Genomic DNA, 22,513 nt, shown 5'->3' on the forward strand with positions numbered 1-22,513 from the left:
TAGTCAGAACAATTCAAGTTGATTTGATTTGCATTTGTGTAACCTTTTGAATACGATCCTAACGATTTAGTGGTTAAACCAGTTTTTCTAGTTAGCTGTACTGGTATTGAATTGTTCTGACTAGTTCATTCTTTCAACGCTGAAGAAGAGTGATGGATGTCACTCGAAACGTCAGGAAATAAATATCCGTTTTTATCCAGTTGTAGAGATTGAGTTGTATTTGAATATTGCTTACCTGGATGTTTAACCTTCATAAACGTACGTAATTCACTCTTTCTTTAAGTACAGCAGATTTCAAGAGACTTCATAGCATTCCATAAACAAATTTGAATGTCCCTTTCGATTTTTCAGCTCCCCAAATGAAAAAAAATAGGCGAATACAAAAAACATTGCTTTGTTGTTAATCTCATTAAAGATATACGGAAACACGCGTTGGAATCAACCTGATTGTAGCTAGCAAGATACATGAATTGAATATTCACGCAGATTACCCTATATTGTTTACCTTGTAGAATTTTTAGACCATACGAAAGTCTCTTTACTTTTCGTGCAATATTGTCAATAACTCGGCTTCATCTATTAAGTTACGATATTAAACTCTATATCCGTACACAAAATAAAGCGCTTACCAACAAGCTTTCGATCCGTCCTCTGGTCCTTATCAAGTCGAAATAATCCATTAAGCCTATGTCACACATCCAGACCGGAAATGTGACGTCAGCAAAGGGTCAAAGGACTGATCAAAAGCTTGTTGGTAAGCGCTTTATTTTGTGTACGGTTATAGAGTTTATGATTGTAACGTAAACTAATGTTAACTACCGTCACAGATGAAGTTACATTCAAGTATATGCTTCATCAATATTTTCGACCTTACATTATCAGGAGCACGCCCGACAAGGAGATCCTGACAGCGTTCTGGAAACGTTTGACGAGTTCTGCAGGACCCAGGAATGGGCCATGAACGCGGCGGAGGAGAAAGGCGACATCCTGGACGAAATAGTGCGCGAGCTGCAGCCGACCACATGCCTGGAGCTGGGGACGTACTGCGGCTACTCGGCGGTTCGCATTGCCCGAAATCTGTCTCCCTCCGCCCGCCTCATCACCATAGAAGTCAACCCGGATTATGCCGCAGTGGCCAGGGAAGTTGTAAAGCTTGCTGGTCTACAGGACAAGGTATTACTAACTTTATACGCTTATACTATGATTAGTAGCCTGTGTTTACACTATCTCTCGCTGGCTGGGGTTAATGACCCCCTCCCCAAAGTAATTGTAGGTCCGGCTGCTAGGGCGCGATTTTAGTCAGACTACTACCATTGGGCAAATTACAAATTAGTGTTTTGGACTTTTAGAGTATGATTCAAATCAAGAATATTCTATGTGCACTGTACTTAGCTTTGGCGAGCTTTTGCTATAACATTCTATAAGACTGTCAAATTTGTTTCGGCATTTTTCTATTTTCTCTTTTACTAGCATTGATGTTTATATGTATTATGAACGGAATTATTCACTGCAATACTAAATGAACCACGTCGCTATATAAGCTGACTAGATATCGCAATAAACCAGGGAATATCATTAACATATACAAAAATGGAAATGCTATCTATTTGCATATGCAAAATCATCAAACTAATTTTACAGTCTGTTGTTTCAAGACTAAATCATCACGCTCAAGAAAGTGATCCCAATTTCGCTGTTTTCCTTTATTGCTGATTTATTTTTCAAAAACAAGGAAATTACGTATAATTGTCTTTCCCAACTTTGAAATAGACAGGCAAGTTATTCAGCAATCGGATGTACATGTACATTTGACTGTTAAAGTTCCTTTCTTGAAAATTAAAGATTACTAAATCATGTTTACACAGATCGAGGTCATCAACCTTGACAGCGCTGACGTCATCCGAGAGCTGAAGACCAAGTATGACGTCACGAAGCTGGACCTGGTTTTCCTGGATCACTGGAAGTACCTCTACATCCGGGACATCAAACTCATCGAGGAAGAGAAGTTGTTGAAGAAGGGATCTGTTGTTTTTGCAGATAACGTCATTATTCCAGGAGCTCCCGGTTATCTTGAGTACATAAGAGGCTCCAAGAACTACAAGTCGACTTTCTATTCTGTTCACTTTGAGTATATGGATGACATGAAGGATGGAGTGGAAAAGTCAGTGTATATTGGTGATGAGTAAGCAGTAACGCCACCTGGCGGCATTGTAAAAAACGACAATTACAGGTGGTTAAGGCATATTTTAGCCTCGCTCGTTGTTTTAGTCTTGGTTAGTTGTTACATGATATTAACTGATAGTCTCCAAGAGAAGGCTGTTTTTTCGGGGGGTTCATTTTGCATCTCTTTCTTCGCAATGAAACGAATTATTTGGCAACATTTAGAAGTACACCAATGTATTCCTAGGGCTGAATTGCACTTCATTGTAGTACTACATACTAAAGCGATCTATGTCAGAAATGTAATACAAAAAAAGGCTACATACATATCGTAATATTTGTATTAAAAACAATTACAGACAAGGTTCGTCATTTACAATGCTTTATATATTATGGTAATGTAGTGTTGTGCAGCTAATAAATCTATGCATGGACTTGCAATGAACTTAAAATATTTATCCTCGTAGGCTTGTAGCTTTAGTATGATATCAACTAGTTTCATATTTACAATGTGGAGATGACTTCGTTTAACAGAGGAGCATAACGTACAGATTTGCTGTCACATATATTTGTATTTCCACTGCAATTTTCCATGTGAAAGTATAGTTCCAAGACTTCATAGCTCTGCCTACATACTAAATGACACTTAAGGATTGAAATAGGTAATGAATAAGTACTTTTTATGCTTTTAAAAGCATTTTCATTGCAGCATTACAGATATCACAAGACACTTGCGATATATTTTACTGAACATTGGTTATATATAACTCCTTACATAAGAAGCAATATAGTATTAAAGATGATTAAATATCAGTTCTATTTGTGTTTCTGCTTCTTTGAATTTGAATTTCTTTCTATACTTGAAAGTAATGATCTTGAAAACATATTCTTTGCACACCCACACGCTTAAGGTTTCCTACCTGGCATTCAAATATTGCACCCTATAGAAAAGAGCTCATTATTTGCCCTCCCTGTATTTCATGCACATTTCTTTTGAAGCTATCAGCGTGCAACTGCACACAACTCAAATGGAAAAGGCACATTGATGGCACTGCCCAACTTTCCCAACATGGACGGCTCAGGTGCGCCCTCTGGCAGATTGAATGTGAAACGCTGCATCAGGGAGACGAACAGCATGAAGAGCTCCATCTTGGCCAGCTGTTCACCGAGACATACCCGGTGGCCTGGAGAAAAATGTTAACAAGCATGGTAAACAGAATTGTACTTGCTTTATCCTAGGGACAGCCTCCCCGATCTGTTGACCGGACATAATATTACCAGAAGGGTTACATCCTTGATTAGCGTGCGTAGTCCAGTGGTTAGCGGCCCTGCCTCTGGAACTAGAAGCCGTGAGTTAGATTCCGGCTGTGTCGTTCACCCGACATGTTCGCTACCAGAAATGGTTGCAGTCCTTAGTACAGGATGTTAAGCCGTGGTCCACTGTTCATTGTGCTCGTCGAAAAGAGCTAAGGGAATTTCCCCGTACAATGAACCTGTAAATACTGTACATAGCGTCTGTCCTCTCTGTCACAACCAGTGGAAGATTAGCTCTTCAGTGAGCTAAAACTGGATTGAGATCACTTTCCTTTCCCTTCTTTCCTTGCATCAATGAAAATAGTACTCTACAAGCAGAGGTTGAGTTGCGTAGATATCGTAGTAGTCGGAAAAATTACACCGGTGCTCCTTGCCGGCTTAAACTGCTAAAGTTTGCTACCAATGAGAAAACGGGAAATAATGAGCTGAAAACAGGCAAGATGTTGTATACACGTTTCTCAGTGTATCTTTCTGTTTGTTTCTTTTCAGGTAGAAGGCAATGAGAACGTTGCTATTACTATACAATTCAATGACTATTGTATTTGCTCAGTGTAAAATATATAAGATTTCCACACTGACTCACCGATACCAAACGGGACGAGCGCCTCGTGTTTGACGAAGTTTCCGTCCTGATCCAGGAAACGTTCGGGTCGGAAGGTGTTCGTCTCCGGGAACAGCTGAGGGTCCATGTGCACGGACCACAGGTTGATCTGGCACACGAGCATGGAAGAATAATTCAACGATGACTACAAAAAATAAGTAGTTGATTGAATGAATGGTTGAGAGACAAAATATAAACATGCATCCCTCGTCCAAGAAGAGGTTGGGTTGATAGTGGCTCTCCTGCTGCACCTAGTTACAAATCGGCTGTAATGTGTCAGATAAAGGGGCGATATCATATTGATTCTCCAAAAGAGAATCCTGGATCTCTCTTTGGAGAATTAATATGATAAGGGGGTGCTATCACATCCATTCTCCAATAGAAGAATCCTGAATCTTTCTTTGGAGAATTAATGCGATAAAGGGGTGCTATCACATTAATTCTCCAAAAGAGAATTCTGTATCTCTCTTTGGAGAATTAATGTGATAAGGGGGGCGCTATCACATTAATTCTCCAATAGAAGAATCCTGAAACTCTCTTTAATAGGAGAATTAATGTGATAAAGGGGGTGATATCGCATTGTTTCTCCATTAAGAGAATCCTGGATCTCTCTTTGGAAAATAAATTTGATAAAAGGGGTGCTATCACATTAGTTCTTCACAAGAAGAATACCGGATCTCGCTTTGAAGAATTAATGTGAAAAATGGGTACTATCACATTAATTCTACAATATATGAATCCTGGACCTCTCTTTGGAGAATGAATGTGACAAAGGGGTGCTATCACATTAATTCTACAATAGAAGAATCTGTCTTTGGAGAATCAATGTGATAAAGAGGGTGCTATCATATTAATTCTCGAAAAGAGAATCCTGAATCTCTCTTTGGAGAACTAATGTGATAAAGGGGGTGCTATCACTCTAGTTTTCCAATAGAAGAATTCGGAGAAGAATCCTGAATCAGAAGTGAATTCTTGTTGGCGAAAAAATGAGACAATGTTTCTACCTATCACTATCACATGTTTTACAGTTATCACGCTTTTAATGAGAAATCCTTTTGACCTAAAAGAATGAGATAGATAGCTAACTCTAGATCACTGGCTTCAGGGCTTGTCATTAAATCAATCAGACATGGAGAGAAGGGGTTGCACGAGGAGCTCCACAGAGCTGACCTCCATGGAGGTTGCTCGTGCAGCCCTCCAGCTCCACCGAGCGAGCTCTATGCGCTATGAATACAAACACTTGGTTCTCGTCACCTTCATGGAATTTTTAGTACTACATAGAGGAGGTTCTCTCGTAGAGGACAAACAGCCGGAATGAACTAGCAGCTGTACGCAAAACATGGTACACGGGCTATTAATGTATACATTTGGTTCACGTCACCCAAAACAAATTGGTCTTAGCGCTCTGTACGGTAACAGAGGGTTGTTTGAGCAACGCTCTACGGGTTATGAATGTAAACACTTGGTTCACGTCACCATCAACAAATCGGTGTTTAGGGCTCCATACAGAGATAGTGTAAACAACAAACACACGGAGCCGATAACTGACCAAGCAGCTCCAAGGGCTATATGAATGTAAACACTTGGTTCACGTCACCATCAACAAATCGGTGTTTAGGGCTCCATACAGAGGTATTGTAAACAACAAACACACAGAGCCGATAGCTGTTTGAGCAGCTCCACGGGCTATATGAATGTAAACACTTGGTCTACGTCACCATCAACAAATCGGTGTTTAGAAGTCCATACAGAGATACTGTAAACAACAAACACACGGAGCCGATAGCTGACCAAGCAGCTCCACGGGCTATATGAATGTAAACACTTAGTTCACGTCACCATCAATAAATCGGTGTTTAGGGCTCCATACAGAGATAGTGTAAACAACAAACACACAGAGCCGATAACTGACCAAGCAGCTCCACGGGCTATGAATGTAAACACTTGGTTCACGTCACCATCAACAAATCGGTGTTTAGGGCTCCATACAGAGATACTGTAAACAACAAACACACGGAGCCGATAGCTGTTTGAGCAGCTCCACGGGCTATATGAATGTAAATACTTGGTTCACGTCATCAACAAATCGGTGTTTAGGGCTCCATACAGAGATAGTGTAAACAACAAACACACGGAGCCGATAGCTGACCGAGCAGCTCCACGGGCTATATGAATGTAAACACTTGGTTCACGTCACCCAAAACAAATCGGTGTTAGGGCTCTATACAGGAATACTGTAAACAACAAACATACAGAGAGCCGATAGCTGACCGAGCAGCTCTACGGGCTATGAATGTAAACTCTTGGTTCACGTCATCAACAAATCGGTGTTAGGGCTCCATACAGAGATACGGTCAGAGGTCTGTCCAAGCAGCGCTCTACGGGCTATGAATGTAAACATTTGGTTCACGTCACCCAAAACAAATCGTTCTATGAAACAAACATACACAGAGCGGAGATCTGAGCCAGCACCTCTACGCACTATGAATATAAACCATGCGGACAAACAATACTCAGTATCTCATGTACCTTTAAATGACCCAAGAAACTGAATATGTTTTTTCTTCATGCTGATTTTGGGTTACAGAATAGTGAGTTTGGAAAAGTAGTCGGAATTTACCGGCTCGCTCACTTCACATGGGGACCCAACCTCTTCTTTGAAAATAGATGTGCGTTGTTTGTTTGCCATTGTAAAGAATGCGGAAGCTTCGCACCTCCGTGCTAATAGCTGTTATTGGTTTACTTCAGCCCTGTAACAAGTTTGTGGAAATCTGTTGGTCCACTACCAAAACAAAAGAAACATTTGGTTTCATAAACGATATATTGCTACCTGTTATGAGGAGATTTCCAAACCAGGGTGCCTGTTTTTATAAGAATATAACGGCTTTCATAAGAGTTTTATGGAATATGTATGAATCTATATATATGTATTTCATACGATTCATTATAAAAAAAACACACGGATTTAAACTCAAATGAGTTGCGAAATGCACAAGATATATTTACTATTATTAGAGATCGTATGAATTCCGTGATCTTAATCTCAAAGAAAGTTCTTGTTGTCCAAGACGAACTCAAAATAACCCATTCATTGAATGAAGCGAGCGGTGAAATGTTTGTCCCTCTCGCAAGGAAAGCTGAAAGTTCGCACCTCCTTGCTAATCCGACATCGCCCCAAAGCGCGCCCTTACCATGCCAGAACACTCGCCGGAAGCAGCTGGCTGACTGGCCAGTAACTTTTCAAGGAGACGTTGGTAGAGTAAAGTGTGACTTTTTTCTTGAAGGTCTGACTTTTCCCCGCTGGTCTTACCGGCATATATATATGAGAAGGTTACAATATCGAAGACTCTACCAAGCTGTACATGCCTGTACATTCAACATCGACTTGAAGAACAAAAATAATCCCGTGCAGCGCTGCTTGGACAGACCTCTGACCGATTTGTTTTGGGTGACGTGAACCGAATGTTTACAATCAAAGCCCGTAGAGCGCTGCTTGGACAGACCTCTGACCGATTTGTTTTGGGTGACGTGAACCAAAAAACGTGAACCAAGTGTTTACATTCATATAGCCCGTGGAGCTGCTCAAACAGCTACCGGCTCTGTGTGTTTGTTGTTTACAATACCTCTGTATGGAGCCCTGAACACCGATTTGTTGATGGTGACGTGAACCAAGTGTTTACATTCATATAGCCCGTGGAGCTGCTCAAACAGCTATCGGCTCTGTGTGTTTGTTGTTTACAATATCTCTGTATGGAGCCCTAAACACCGATTTGTTGATGGTGACGTGAACCAAGTGTTTACATTCATATAGCCCGTGGAGCTGCTTGGTCAGCTATCGGCTCCGTGTGTTTGTTGTTTACAATATCTCTGTATGGAGCCCTAAACACCGATTCGTTGATGGTGACGTGAACCAAGTGTTTACATTCATATAGCCCGTGGAGCTGCTCAAACAGCTATCGGCTCTGTGTGTTTGTTGTTTACAATATCTCTGTATGGAGCCCTAAACACCGATTTGTTGATGGTGACGTGAACCAAGTGTTTACATTCATATAGCCCGTGGAGCTGCTCAAACAGCTATCCGCTCCGTGTGTTTGTTGTTTACAATATCTCTGTATGGAGACCTAAACACCGATTTGTTGATGGTGACGTGAACCAATTGTTTACATTCATATAGCCCGTGGAGCTGCTCAAACAGCTATCGGCTCTGTGTGTTTGTTGTTTACACTATCTCTGTATGGAGACCTAAACACCGATTTGTTGATGGTGGCGTGAACCAAGTGTTTACATTCATATAGCACGTGGAGCTGCTCAAACAGCTATCGGCTCCATGTGTTTGTTGTTTACAGTATCTCCGTACAGAGCCCTGAACACCGATTTGTTGATGGTGACGTGAACCAAGTGTTTACATTCATAACCCGTAGAGCGTTGCTCAAACAACCCTCTGTTACCGTACAGAGCGCTAAGACCAATTTGTTTTGGGTGACGTGAACCAAATGTATACATTGATAGCCCGTGTACCATGTTTTGCGTACAGCTGCTAGTTCAGTCCGGCTGTTTGTCCTCTACGAGAGAACCTCCTCCATGTAGTACTAAAAATTCCATGAAGGTGACGAGAACCAAGTGTTTGTATTCATAGTGCATAGAGCTCGCTCGGTGGAGCTGGAGGGCTGCACGAGCAACCTCCATGGAGGTCAGCTCTGTGGAGCTCCTCCATGGAGGTTGCTCGTGCAGCCCCTATTGGACATGGATAGACGTATGCAAATGCATATGGATAAAAGAATACAAAAAGACAACAAAAAACTTCAGGGAGACAAGAAAGATTGGACGGAGGCGGGCAAACAGAAAAGGGTATATAGATATTGGTAAGTAGCTATAGACGTAGATAGATATGAATAGATAAAAGACGAATACAGATTGAGATAGATGGATCAGTCTATGGATAGAGGAAAGAATAAAACCCAAATTTTCTTACAAAAATCATGGCATCCTGGGGGATGTTGTAACCATTCAGGGTGGTGTCCCGGGATGCTGCGTGGGGAATACTGAGTGGTGCGACGGGTTTCATTCGCTGCACTTCCGCTAGGGTCGCTGCTGTGTAGGGCAGTTGGTTCCGTTGTGCGTAGGACGGCGCGCTCTGCCCCAACACCGAGTCTATCTCCTGATGAACCTGTGGGCACATGCTTGCTGTTATTGGATGTTTGGCGTCACGTGAGTATGACGTAATCTAACTTCCGCCATGTTGATGGGTGAAACTGTTCGGTGAGTAATGTTTGAACACGTTATTGTCCACACTTTTATTCTGCATATCTATGAAGTATCAATATCTCCTTTCTTAGAATTACCAAATAAAATAGTCAAGGTTTCCTTTTGCCATCCTGCTACTGCCCTTACATTTCAAAATTGAGTTCGACTACTGAGTTTAAGCCGAAAATGCGTTAGTTACTATCCTACACCCTACACCTCTATCACTATCTAACGTTACTAAAGGTTGCCGGAACTTGCCTTTTCCTGGATGTCTGGGTTGAGCATCATGTACAGCAGGGCCCAGCGGGTAGTGGTGGCGGTGGTCTCAGTACCGGCCAGGAACAAGTCTATCAGCACCTGGGGGAAAACATATCAGTCAGTTTCTTCTACAGATAACTCATTCATCCATTCTCTATTGGCTCATTCATTCATCCAATCCTTTCTTCGTCTATCAATAAATTCATCTACGCATTCATTCATTCATTCATTGATTCATCTCACCGCACCTCTTGCAGCTCCTTGTCGGTGAAGTGCTCCCGAGCTTTTTCCTCCGGAGCCCGCTGCTTCTCCAGGAGAAAGGCGTCTATAAAGTCCCGGATGTCGTTTGGGTCAAAGGTCAGCCTGTGCTTCTCCATCTGTTCACGGCAGAACTCTTGGAGAGCCTGAAACATTTTTAATAATCTTCCTTGCCTTGAATCTTTCCCGAAAGTTCCGAGGTACCGAAACACTGGGTGTATCGCTCCAAGCCTGTCTGTGACAGAGGGCTTTTCTTCGATTGTGGCGTTCAACAGTTCAATCAGTCGTAGGAAATCAGGGTCGCCGTACTCGAATCGGCCCCCGAAGGCAATTGAACAAATGATGTTACTGACAGCGTTTTGCATCATGATTTTAAGATCGAACGGCTGTCCGTTTTGTGACAAAATTTCCTGGACAAGCGCGTCGGTTTCTTCGGTGACTTTGCCCTCCAAACTCCGCTTGCCGACGCCGAAGTCCCGGAGAGTCATCAGGGCGAATTTACGCTGGTGTTTCCATTGTGGTCCGTAGGCAGCAAACAGGACACCTGGAAATAAATAGTGCTTTTGTGATACTCCTTCCCCCCGATAAAAAAGACGGATGAAAGGAAAAGGTAGCGATTTTTCCCACCAACCTCTGCTTGTAGAGAAGTTTTGTGACATTGCTGTAAACTTGTTTTTGATTTTAAATACAAAATGGTGAGGCACAATCTATATACACCTCAGCCCGATCTCAAAAATATCTATCGTGCAGGGGTCTGGCCGGATGACATAGGCCCTAGCACGATCTAGACACGGTTTTTCCCGATATCGGCGAGCCAACAACCTCTCGCCGACAGCTTTTTTTCAGCGTCTAGATGGAACTGCAATATCGCCGTCAAGATATCGGGAAAATTTCTCCCGAAAGGTCCGGACCATTCGTACGAGACCTTACCGATAGCTTAGCAGGGGTCCCCGACAATTTCGCGCGCGTGTAGATGCGTCCCGACTTCGGGAAGGCTCATTAGCATATATAACGCCTTTTGGAAAATCGCGCTTTATGTTTATGACTGCAAGCGCCATGGGTGTCCGGCACCCTACGTTCTATATCCCTCCCGACATCTCCACAGACATCGGTAAAAACTGTGTGTAGATTGGGCCTAATAGTGGGCAAAATTCCCCACCAATAGAACAGAAACAGGATCAGCAGGAGGCAATTACACCCCTGCTATGATTGGTTACAGACCCCCAACTGTATTTTTTTAATCTATAACAGTGACCACTAACAGATGAAATGTAGCAGTTACTATAGATAAGACACCTCATGTCCTGCTGAGTTAGAGGCTGTTACCTCATTGAGGTCTTAGTTTATCAAACATGACAAACAGGGGTAAAAAGCTTACAGTTTTGAACAAAGTTCTGTTGTTATTTTGAAAAATAGCTCAATACACCCTCGAGCCATATCTAGTCCCTGATTCGCTACTGTGATAGCCTGCTCACCAACTGTGGTGTGTTGTAGTTGGCTACCTGGGGTGTGAGTGGTCATCAAATCCTATGTTCTCCTCCCTCTGACCAAGGGCCTTCGAGAGCCTTTCTACAGTCATCCGACCAGACCCCTGCATGACAGATATTTTTGAGATCGGGCTGGGGTGCGGTATCCAGGCTATATATAGCTATGGCTACGGCAGAACGTGACAAGTCATACGGAAAAGGTGTTTTCAGCAATGAAGCAGTGTCAGTATGGCGAAGATTGTAACGTTGGTGTTGTCACAATATTTACAAGAATTTGGATCAGAACATCGGCCATGCTGAACAAAAGAAAGGGATCGAGTATGCATAATTTGAAATGTCATTAAAAAGCTGCAATAGTGTATAAAAACTACGGCCTATGCTATGTCCCAAGAACAGTTCCACAATTTTATATGCAAATGCAGGTCCCACAAGGTGCTGCCAAAAACGAATTCCCTAGGGAATGCGTGCGTGGAATAGTTAGAATTCCTGGCAACTCTATCGCAGTACTATACCAACGCCCCCCCCCCCTGAGGCGTCGCCAAAAAGGTACCATAAGAGACGTTAACTTACCTTTAGCTGTACGTTTTGTTGTTTCATCCCCACGTATATCTGCCACTACTGGTGGTACTCTGCGACTGGAGAAATCCTCAGCTCTCTTGACCAGGGTAGTCCGGATAGTCTCGTACCCAGAGAGGACGATGGCAAGATTCCCGCCCAACCTGATGCTCATGACGTCACCATACTGTTTGGACAGTTCCGTGAAAGTGGCGGGAAGAAAGGCAGTCTGGGAGAGGAAAGACAAATGAGGAACAATTTTAGGAAGTACAATGCAACTTGTATTTTGAACATCTGTAAGCTCATACACAGATTGACTCCTTGAATGTTAAACTAATTTGTAACCCAAGATCGATTCCCATGTGCATACATGAAGAAATTCCACGCATGTTTTCTACTCGATCACGATCTTGTACTATTGGCTCCGCTTCTTGGGTGTTGCCAAAATCTGTCTATTCAATCGTACTGAGCCGTGTCCAACTTCACCTTAAGGACTTTGAACCATTGCGGCAGGTCTAAGGCGGGAAATCCCCCAGCTGCAGCCTGGCACTGAACGACACAACTGTGGTGGTTGTTACTACCGTGCCAAAGGAGACGCCAGAATTACAATTTCCATGATAATTGCCGGTACGTGCGGCAGAGATGTACAAATTTGTACTTAATTTGGATACTTAATGAGGAAAATCTATATTTACAGTGTTTTTCAGTATAGGCCTCAAATAAATAGTTTGTGGTGGGTGGAAGATTCTAATTATGTCAATAAGTCCCTAATTTGCATAATTGATGTGAAAGTGTCCTAATTCTTCTTAGTATATGTAGTAAATGATTGGGCTGTCAATATTGTGACCTGTTCAAATTAGTTAAAGGTGTACATAAGCAAGCATAAATCATACAGATGTGAAAGTATTTGCATAATCAGAATACTGTAAATGCATTTAAGTTCGCGGGGATTTAATTTCGTGGTAGCGGGAAAAGGGACTTTTCGCTGTGGTTTTAATTTCGCGGTAACACCATAGACTGCAGTCTAATACTATAGTAGAAAAATGTTCGCGGTGGTTTTAAATTCGCGTTGAAGTGGTCGCCGCGAAAACCGCGAACATTAATCCACCGCGAACATTTCTGCATTTACAGTATTTCATGGAGTTATGAAGTCTCCGAACTCTTGTTTGGCAAGCCTTGCAATTACGTAGGAGCGGTCGTCTATCTCTGGTCAATTTTTCACCCCATAGAATTGTAATACTAATATCTTTCCGTATGCTAGTGGGCCTGACAGAGAATATTTTCCTAAACTCACCTTGGCTAACATGGGGATGTTCCCGAGAAGCGGCCAGCCCCTGGGTCCGGGCGGGAGGTTTCTGGGCCGCTGGAGATACAGATATGTCAGCAGACACACACATGCAGCCGCCAGAAACGTCGGCAGGTCGCCATAATGACGAGCAGTCGTCACGACTTCCAGCAAAATACTCATCTTCGTACTCTAAACTGCGTATCGTTACAGAAATCGTCACAGGAAACGCTGCAGAAACGTTACAGTTCACAAAACTGTTGGTCTCTGCCCTGTACTGACTGGGATACCCCCAATAAATACAATTGGGACGTACCAAAGCAGCTTGATAGGGGTGACCTGATAATTCCCAAATATTGTATTCAAATCTTAACGCAAAGTCATAGTTTTTTTCTATAAAAATAAGTTTTGAATGCTTTTGTCAATGTAGTACATGCATAGAATTGTAGCACGATTGATGATAGAATGACCAGCCAACTCTAAAAAAACATTTAAAGAACCAGTCCCTCTCACTTTTCAATGAAGGCCAAAAATACTGCTCTGACCATGCGGACGCTGAACCCTTGCGTCATCTAAGGTGAATGACCGCACGGTCACTAAGACAACTACAGCTGTCATTGAAAAAGCAAACAACACAATGAAATAGAGAGGTTAAATCTTAACCATGTAAAATCATCTGTTTTTACCGGTCGGTTTAGTAAATTCCAGATATTGTCAAAAATCAACATATTCAAAATGTGTTTTTTAATCAATGGTAGGCGATATAGCATTCTATAACATCTCCTTGTGATCGATGTTATTCTGCTATCACATTAGTACTGACGAACACACAGTTAACCTACACATGAGCAAAACTATAGCTTTTAGATTGAAAATTTGGAGCGTACTAATATGTCAGTTTCTGTCCCTCTCTATCTATGACACCTGAATATTTCTTATATTTGTATGTTATACTAGTACCTGTTTCTCTTATTTTTATGGTATTTTTATGGTGTATCAACCTTGCATAACTTTCATGTTGGTGTTCATTTGTACATAACGTTACCATACGAAGCTTTATCGGCGACCTCATGAAAATCGTTCTTGCAATTCGATTTCAGTTGTCAAACAACAGATACGTTCTATACAGACCTGATCTTACTCTACTCTATTATTTACTAGTTCACAAATTCAATACATGTAATTGTATTCCTTCTGAGCTACTGAAGCTGTTGTGTAGGAAAGCTGTAATTAGTGGCTGTAGATGTATGCCAAACTGACCGTGAGGTCATTGACCTCTATTTCAGGGACTTTGCCTACTTAAATTGGCCTCTCGGTCACCTGCATGAAAACATAAGGCCTCATGCATGCTGATTTCATTATATAAACAAGAGCTATCTAATACTCAAAATTCGTGACCATAGCTTGTTCAGAAGATTAGAAAACACACCCGGTAGTTGCGCTTCAGTACCAAGGAAAGCCGCTAGGGGTCCAAAATTTAATAATTTTCAGCTTTTATTACGCCCCACCAACACACCAAGTATGAAACCAATCCATCCAGCTGTTCTTGAGTTATCTTGTTCACAGATGTATCACCCGAGGTATCAGCCCGACCTCGGGTCGCCCGGATCGCCCGACGGCCGAAGGCATAAAGTGCTGTACAATTCAGCCCAATGAATACATTAGTTTATGTCATACCTGTGACGCGAAAACGTTCGATACGGGTGTTCCGGACCGGGCCATAACTTCCGTATTAGACCGGTTCGAAAGGCGTATCACACAGGCTCCATTCGAATAAATCGAACTGTTTCGAGCGGGCCGAGTGGGGCGCTATCGAATGTTCGAATACCTGATTCAGACGTTGGAACATTACTGTTGCAACACTTTTTGTTCGAGGGCACCAAATTTGTTCAAATTCTAGCGCATTTCGCATCAAAACAGGGATTTTCTTAGGTGGGTTGACATAAATAAAATACAACACGGTGTATTCCGCATCACCCTCGGTCCCAGCCCTCCCGCGGGTCGGATCACCCTCCGGCCTTCGGGCCAAATATAATAAGTATAAATACTTATCGTAATATTTGTATTGAAAAGATAATCAGAGACAGGGTTCGTCTTTCACAATGCTTTTTACATTATGATAAATGTATTATTGTTCAGAAAACATCTAATCTGACTTGTGCAGCAAATGGATCTATGCATGTACATGTACTTGAATTTCTTATCAAGATATTACCCTTGTAGGGGTGTAGCTATATATAGTGTGATATCAACCAGCTTCTTATCTAAAATGTGAGCTGACACTGTTTAACAAAGGAGTGCAATGTATATGTCACAGGGAAGATTGGAATCTAGGGGGATTCGGAATCTTCCTAGGGGAGATTAGAATTCCAATTTCCCCTGGGGGAGATTGGAATTCCATTCTCTCCTAGGGGAATCCAGAATTCTCCTAGGAGAGATTGGAATTCTACCAGGACAATCTTTGAATCTACCTGGAGTGGCTTCGTAGTTTAAAACAATGCAACAATGGATTTATAATTATTTCTAAGATTAAATCATCATATCTTACGCTTCATATCTAACACTTATAATTTTTCAAACAATTTAAGGTTAAGAATACTTCTCTATAGTGTACAGTATCATCTTATCCTATACTATAGCTCATTAAACATTACATTTTCAAACATTTAGTAATAGAGGAGAATTCGTAATTCTACAAGGACAATCTTTGATTTTACCAGAAATTCAGATTAGATGAAATTGTTTTGGAAAATAGACTGAATCATTTGACAAGTTACATTTCTATCTAGTCAATTTCACACAAAGAAGCTGGCAGAAAAAAACAAGGCCAATAGGAAGGATGCCAAAAAAATGCAACATAGCTAACTGGAAAAAATGATTGAGAACATTTAGTCACTCAACTCATAATGGTCTCCATAAGAATTCCAATCTCTCCTAGGGGAGATTGGAATTCCAGATTCCCATAGGAGAGATTGGAATTCCAATCTGCCGTAGGGGAAATTGGAATTCCAATCTCCCCTAGGAGGATTCCGAATCCCCCTGGATTCCAATCTCCCCTGTGACATATACATTCAATGTCACACATATATTTGTAATTTCACTGCAATTTTTCAGGTGAAAGTATAGTTCCAAGACTTCATACGTATGCGTCTGCTCAAATAATAAATGACACATTTGGATTGAGATAGGTCAATAATAAGTACTTTTTAAATCATTTTACAACAGCATTGAAGATATCTGCCAGACACTTTACGCAATACATTTTACTGGGTATTGGTGCATACATAACTCGTTACAGAAGAAGAAATAGAGCATTAAAGATGATGAAATGTCAGTTCTACTTGTGTTTCTATTTGTTTTTATCCTATCACTTGAAAATTATTATCTTTAAAACAGATTCTTTGCACACCCACACGCTTATTATTTTATATGTCAATGTTCACATTACAATTCCGAAAGAAACAAACTTTTCCTTAAAATCTACAAATCTCTCCCAAGCTTTTCTCATCTGACCGACCAACAAAAAACAATATTCTTACTTAAGTCGCCCAACCCATTTATATATGCAAAAGTTGGACAATTCATCTCCCACTGCATACGGAAAAGAATTCAAACCCATTAAATAGCTTATGTAGAAATAGATTTAGATTAGATGTTATTTCTCTTTTGATTTATCTATAGTTCCCATTTTCCTTCTCTGTTAAGTGTACAATTAATATGTATACCACTACTTTACTTTGTCTTCAATAAGCCCTCGGATATGATCTTGAACTTGCAAAAAAGGTCATTTTTGTCCTTCCCGCATTTCATGAACATTACTGTTGAAGCTATCAGCGTGCAACTGCACACAACTCAAATGGGCAAGGCACATTGATAGCACTGGCCAACTTTCCCAACATGGACGGCTCAGGTGCGCCCTCTGGCAGGTGGAACGTGAAACGCTGCATCAGGGAGACGAACAGCATGAAGACCTCCATCTTGGCCAGCTGTTCACCGAGACATACCCGGGGGCCTGGAGTAAAAAAAAAGTTAACAAGTACTGTAAACATGCATGCATTGTAGTCAAACAGTCAAAAGGACAGTCTCCCTAACCTGCTGACCGGATCTATACCAAAAGGGGACGATGCATCAATAATACTAGTATGTTGGAGTTAAAGTGCTACACAGTTATTTAGCGATAAGAAGCAGAACTGCAGTTAGAAGCTCTGACGAATGTGTCTGAGAGGCATTAAAACGCAAGTAACGTAAGTAACTGCTGGTTGTGTAAAAGAATTCTCCTATATCCTAAACTGCTAAAGTTTGCTACCAATGAGAAACAAAACGCGAATAATGAACCGAAAACAGGCAAGCCAATAATAAAGAGGCTGTATACCTGTTTCTCAATGTATATAAACAGGTGGAAAGCAATGCGTACGTGGTTACTTAGACTATATACCCGTATGCATTCATAGGATATTGTATTTGCTCCGCGTAAAGGTAGATAGATAAAAGGTTCCCACACTGACTCACCGATACCAAACGGGATGACCGCCTCGTGTTTGACGAAGTTTCCGTCCTGATCCAGGAAACGTTCGGGTCGGAAGGTGTTCGGATCCGGGAACAGCTGAGGGTCCATGTGCACGGACCACAGGTTGACCTGGAACACATGCATGGAAGAATGATTAAATGATGACTACAACTTTAAGTAGTTGCATGGTTGAATGAATGTTTGAGAGACGAAATATAAACATGCACCCCTCGTCAAAGCAGAGGTTGGGTCGCGGTGATAGTAGGAGGCTCTCTTGCCGCCAAAGATTTCACACCTAGTTACAAATCGGCTGTAAAGTGTCAGATAAAATGGGTGCTATCACCTTACTTCTCCAAAAGAAAATCCTGAATATCTCTTTGGATTATTAATGTAATAAAGGGGTGCTATCACATTAATTCTCCAAAAGAATCCTTAATCTCTCTTTTGAGAATAAATGTGATAAAGGGGGTGCTTTCATATTAGAAGAGAATCCTGAATCTCTCTTTTGAGAATCAATGTGATAAAGGGGGTATTATCATATTAATTCTCCAAAAGAAAATTCTGACTCTCTCTTTGAAAAAATTATGTGATAAAGGGGGTGCTATTACATTAATTCTCCAAAAGAAAAATCCTGATATCTCTTTGCAGAATAAATGTGATAAAGAGGGTGCTATCACATTGATTCTCCAATTCCAAAAGAGAATCCAGAATTTCTCTTTGGAGAATAAATGTGATAAAGGGGGTGCTATAACTTTCTCCAAAAGAAGAATCCTGATCTCTTTTTGGAGAATTAATGTGATAAAGGGGTTGCCTGAATCTCACTTCGGAGAATTAATGTGATAAAGGGGGTGCTGTCACATTAATTGTCAAGTAGAAGAATCTCTCCTAGAAGAATTAATGTGATAAAACCAGAGTGTTGTCACAATAGTTCTCTAATAAAAAGAATCCTGAGAAGAATCCTGAATCAGAAGAGAATCCTTGTTGATGAAAAAAATGAGACAAAGTTTTTACTTATCACAATCATATGTTTTGTAGTTATGAGTTAAACGCTTTTCATGACAAATACTTTTTTGAGCTACAGCTAAAAGAATGAGATAAATGGCTTACTCCCCATCACTGGCTTCATGGCTTGTCATTAAATCAATCAGACATGGAAAGACGTATGGAAATGCATATGGATAAAAGAATAGATAAATCAACAGAGAACTTCAGGGAGACAGGAAATATTGTAGGAAGGCTAGCAAACAGAATAGCGTATATAGATATAGGTAGGTAGATACAGCTGCAGATAGATATGGATAAAGAAAAGACTAATTCAGATTGTGTTGTTGGACGGATCAGAAGAAAGAATCAAAACCATAATTTTACTTACAAAAATCATGGCATCCTGAGGGATGTTGTAGCCATTCAATGCGGTGTCCCTGGACGCTGCGTGGGGAACGCTGAGTGGCGCGACGGGTTTCATTCGCTGCACTTCCGCTAGGGTCGCTGTTGTGTAGGGTAGCTGGTTCCGTTGTGCGTAGGACGGCGCGCTCTGCCCTAACACCGAGTCTATCTCCTGATGAACCTGTGTAGGCACATGCTTGCTGTTATTGGGTGCTTGAAATCACGTGAGTATGACGTAATCTAGCTTCCGCCATGTTGATGGGTGAAACTGCTCGGTGAAGAAGGTTTTAAACAAGTTATTGCCCGCAAGTTTTTCTGCATATCTAAGAAGCATCAATATTTTCTTTCTTAGAATTACCAAATGAAAGAGTCATGGTTTTCTTTTGCCACCCTACTACTTCCCTTACATTTGAAAATTGAGTTCGACTACTGAATCAATTGCGTTCAATGCGTTATTTACTATCTAACGTTACTAAAAGTTGCCGGGAACTTGCCTTTTCCTGGATGTCTGGGTTGAGCATCATGTACAACAGGCCCCAGCGAGTGGTGGTGGCGGTGGTCTCAGTACCGCCCAAGAACAAGTCTATCAGCACCTGGGGTAAAACATAATACTTGAAGTCAGTTTCTTCTGCAAATGTTTAATTTATCCCTTCATCTATATTGACTCATTCATTCATTCATCCTATCTTTTCTTCGTCTATTAATTCATCTATTGATTCTTCTACCCATTTATTCCTTCCTTCCTTCCTTCATTCATTCATTCATCCATCCTAACGCACCTCTTGCAGCTCCTTGTCGGTGAAGTGCTCCCGAGCTTTTTCCTCCGGAGCCCGCTGCTGCTCCAGCAGAAAGGCGTCTATAAAGTCCCGGATGTCGTTTGGGTCAAAGGTCAGCCTGTGCTTCTCTATCTGTTCACGGCAGAACTCTTGGAGACCCTGAAACATTTTTACCATTCTTTCTTGACTTGAATTTCCTTTGAGGTATCGAAACACGGGAATTATCGTACCAATCTTGTCAACGAGAGAGGCATTTTCTTCGACTGTGGCGTTCAACAGTTGAATAAGTCGTAGGAAATCTGGATCGCCGTATTCAAATCTTTCCCCAAAGGCAATCGAACAAATGACGTTACTGACAGCGTTTTGTATTATAATTTTAGGATCGAATGGTTGTCCGTTTTGTGAGAGAACTTCTTGAACTAGCGCGTTGGCTTCTTCGTTGACTTTGCCCTCCAAACTCCGCTTGCCGAAGCCGAAGTCCCGGAGAGTCATCAGGGCGAATTTACGCTGGTGTTTCCATTGTGGTCCGTAGGCAGCATACAGGATACCTGGAAATAAACAGTGCTTTTGTGATACTCTCTAATCAGAGGTTGGTGGGAAAAATCGTGACCTTTTCCTTTCATCTTTTTTTTTTCGATTGGCCTTCCCACTGTGGTTTCGCCAAAAAAAACGGATGAAAGGAAAAGGTCACGATTTTCCCTACCCATCCACCTCTGCTTGAAGAGAAATTTTGTGACATTGTTGTTAATTTGATTTTGATTTCTAATAGAAAAATGCTGAGGCACAACCTTTAAAAATATTCAGGACAACTGACTAACTACGGCAGAATGTGACGTCATACGGAAAAGTGTTTTCAGCAATGAAGAAGTGTTAATATGGCAAAGATTTTACGTTGGGTTGTCACAAAATTGACAAAAATTGGGACCAAAACATTGGCCATGCTGAACAGAAGAAAAGGATTAAATAGGCATAAAAAGGGTACCATAAGAGACGCTAAGTTACCTTTAACTGAACTTTTTGTCGTTCCATCTCCACGTAGATCTGCCACGGATGCCGGTATTTTGCGACTGGACAAATCTTCAGCTCTCTTGACCAGGGCAGTCCGGATAGTCTCGTACCCAGAGAGGACGATGGCAATTGTGCCGCCAATCCAGATGGTCATGACGTCACCATACTGTTTGGACAGTTCCGTGAAAGTGGCGGGAAGAAAGGCGGACTGGGAGGGGAATAAAATGAGGGACATCGTCTGTACAATGTAACTTGTATTTTGAACATCTGTAAGCTCATACACAGATTGACTCTTTGACCGTTACACAGATTTGTAACCTAAGATCGATTCCCATGTCAATACATGAAGAAATCCCATGAATGTTTTCAACTATATCACATCTTGTACTATCGGCTCCGCGCCTTGGGTGTTGCCAAAATGTGTCTATTCAGTAGAAGCTAATCAATTGCACAACAGATCACCGCACACTTCTTTTAATTTTTTTTTATTGAACAAACACATAAAGGCAAAATAACAGACGAGTAGCGGCCCACTCAAGTTAAGACAACTTATATCGGTACCGCTATTAAAAGAAAAATAAGAATAACATGCACTTCTTTTAATTGCAAGGAAACATCAGATTCCGTGGTGTTGTGGTCCAGCTGGATTTCTTCGCTTTGTTGCACCTTACGGATAATTGCACGAAATAACTTGGCAAATACATTGAATGTTTGCTTTTCCAATGCCAGCCGTAGTTTGTCTTCGTGACCGTGGGTTCATTCACCCTGAATTTTGTTTACCTGAATGTCTAACCTAAATAAACGTTGGCAAATATGGTGTGCAATCAAACGGCTTCTAATGTATCTCCGATTTTGTTTTACCCATAGAATTGGCTCATATCTTTCCCTATGCTAGTGGTGCTGATAGAGAATATTTTCTTGAACTCACCTTGGCTAACGTTGGGATGTTCCCGAGAAGCGGCCAGCCCCTGGGTCCGGGCGGGAGGTTTCTGGGCCGCTGGAGATACAGATATGTCAGCAGACACACACATGTAGCCGCCAGAAACGTCGGGAGGTCGGCAAAATGACGAGCAGTCGTCACGACTTCCAGCAAAATACTCATCTTTGTATTCAAATAAGCGTATCGTTACAGAAATCGTCACAGAAAACGCTGCAGAAACGTTACAGTTCACAAAACAGTTGATCTTTGCTCTCTAGTGGCTGGGCTGCTACAATAAATACATTTGGAACGTACCAAAGTACCAGACAGAGGTGATCAGACAATTCCCAAATGAAGTATTTAAATTTCAACACAAAGTCATAGTTTGTTTTCCATGAAAATGGGAATTAAATGCGTTTTAAATGTGGTACATGCATAGAAATGTAGCACGATTGATGATAGAATAACCAGCTAACTCTAAAACATAACAAGTCCCTCTCCAGTTTCAATCTTTGGTACGTCCCTATTGTAAAGGCCCAAAATACTGCTTTGCCATTGCGGACGCTGAACCCTTGCGTCATCCAGGGTGAATGACCCTACGGTCACGAAGACAACTACAGCTATCATTGCAATTGCAAAAGCAAACATCGCCTTGAAATAGAGAGGTTAAATCTTAATCGTATAAAATCATCTGTTTTTACCGGTCGGTTCAATAAATTCCAGATACTATTAAAAATCAACATATATGTTATTCA

At 41.4% G+C, this 22,513-nt stretch overlaps 3 protein-coding genes across 6 annotated transcripts in view; 1 reads left to right on the forward strand and 2 right to left on the reverse strand.

Moving 5' to 3' along the window:
- LOC118403882 (catechol O-methyltransferase-like) overlaps nucleotides 1-2,973 on the forward strand; it is a 19,014-nt gene extending 16,041 nt beyond the window's left edge. For all 4 annotated transcript variants that reach the window (XM_035802734.1, XM_035802735.1, XM_035802737.1 and 1 more), the window contains 2 exons: nucleotides 883-1,173; nucleotides 1,866-2,973. In XM_035802734.1, the coding sequence (XP_035658627.1) occupies nucleotides 883-1,173; nucleotides 1,866-2,186 (612 nt within the window). In that variant the 3' untranslated portion in view covers nucleotides 2,187-2,973. The remainder of the gene's footprint in view (nucleotides 1-882; nucleotides 1,174-1,865) is intronic.
- LOC118403880 (cytochrome P450 2U1-like) lies at nucleotides 2,336-13,464 on the reverse strand. The gene is made up of 7 exons (XM_035802731.1): nucleotides 13,172-13,464; nucleotides 11,893-12,106; nucleotides 9,826-10,379; nucleotides 9,578-9,676; nucleotides 9,048-9,242; nucleotides 4,058-4,184; nucleotides 2,336-3,344 (listed from the first exon to the last, which is right to left on the reverse strand). The coding sequence occupies exons 1-7, from the start codon at nucleotides 13,343-13,345 to the stop codon at nucleotides 3,163-3,165; spliced, it is 1,545 nt and encodes a 514-aa protein (XP_035658624.1). The 5' UTR covers nucleotides 13,346-13,464; the 3' UTR covers nucleotides 2,336-3,162.
- A 2,778-nt stretch (nucleotides 13,465-16,242) lies between these two features.
- Nucleotides 16,243-22,050, reverse strand: LOC118403881 (cytochrome P450 2U1-like). The gene is made up of 7 exons (XM_035802732.1): nucleotides 21,768-22,050; nucleotides 20,834-21,047; nucleotides 19,835-20,379; nucleotides 19,550-19,648; nucleotides 19,042-19,236; nucleotides 17,672-17,798; nucleotides 16,243-17,174 (listed from the first exon to the last, which is right to left on the reverse strand). Exons 1-7 carry the CDS (start codon nucleotides 21,939-21,941, stop codon nucleotides 16,993-16,995), a joined length of 1,536 nt encoding a protein of 511 aa, XP_035658625.1. The 5' UTR covers nucleotides 21,942-22,050; the 3' UTR covers nucleotides 16,243-16,992.
- Nucleotides 22,051-22,513: the final 463 nt, after the last annotated feature.

This window comes from Branchiostoma floridae, chromosome 16 (assembly GCF_000003815.2).
Source record: "Branchiostoma floridae strain S238N-H82 chromosome 16, Bfl_VNyyK, whole genome shotgun sequence".
NCBI lineage: Eukaryota > Metazoa > Chordata > Leptocardii > Amphioxiformes > Branchiostomatidae > Branchiostoma > Branchiostoma floridae.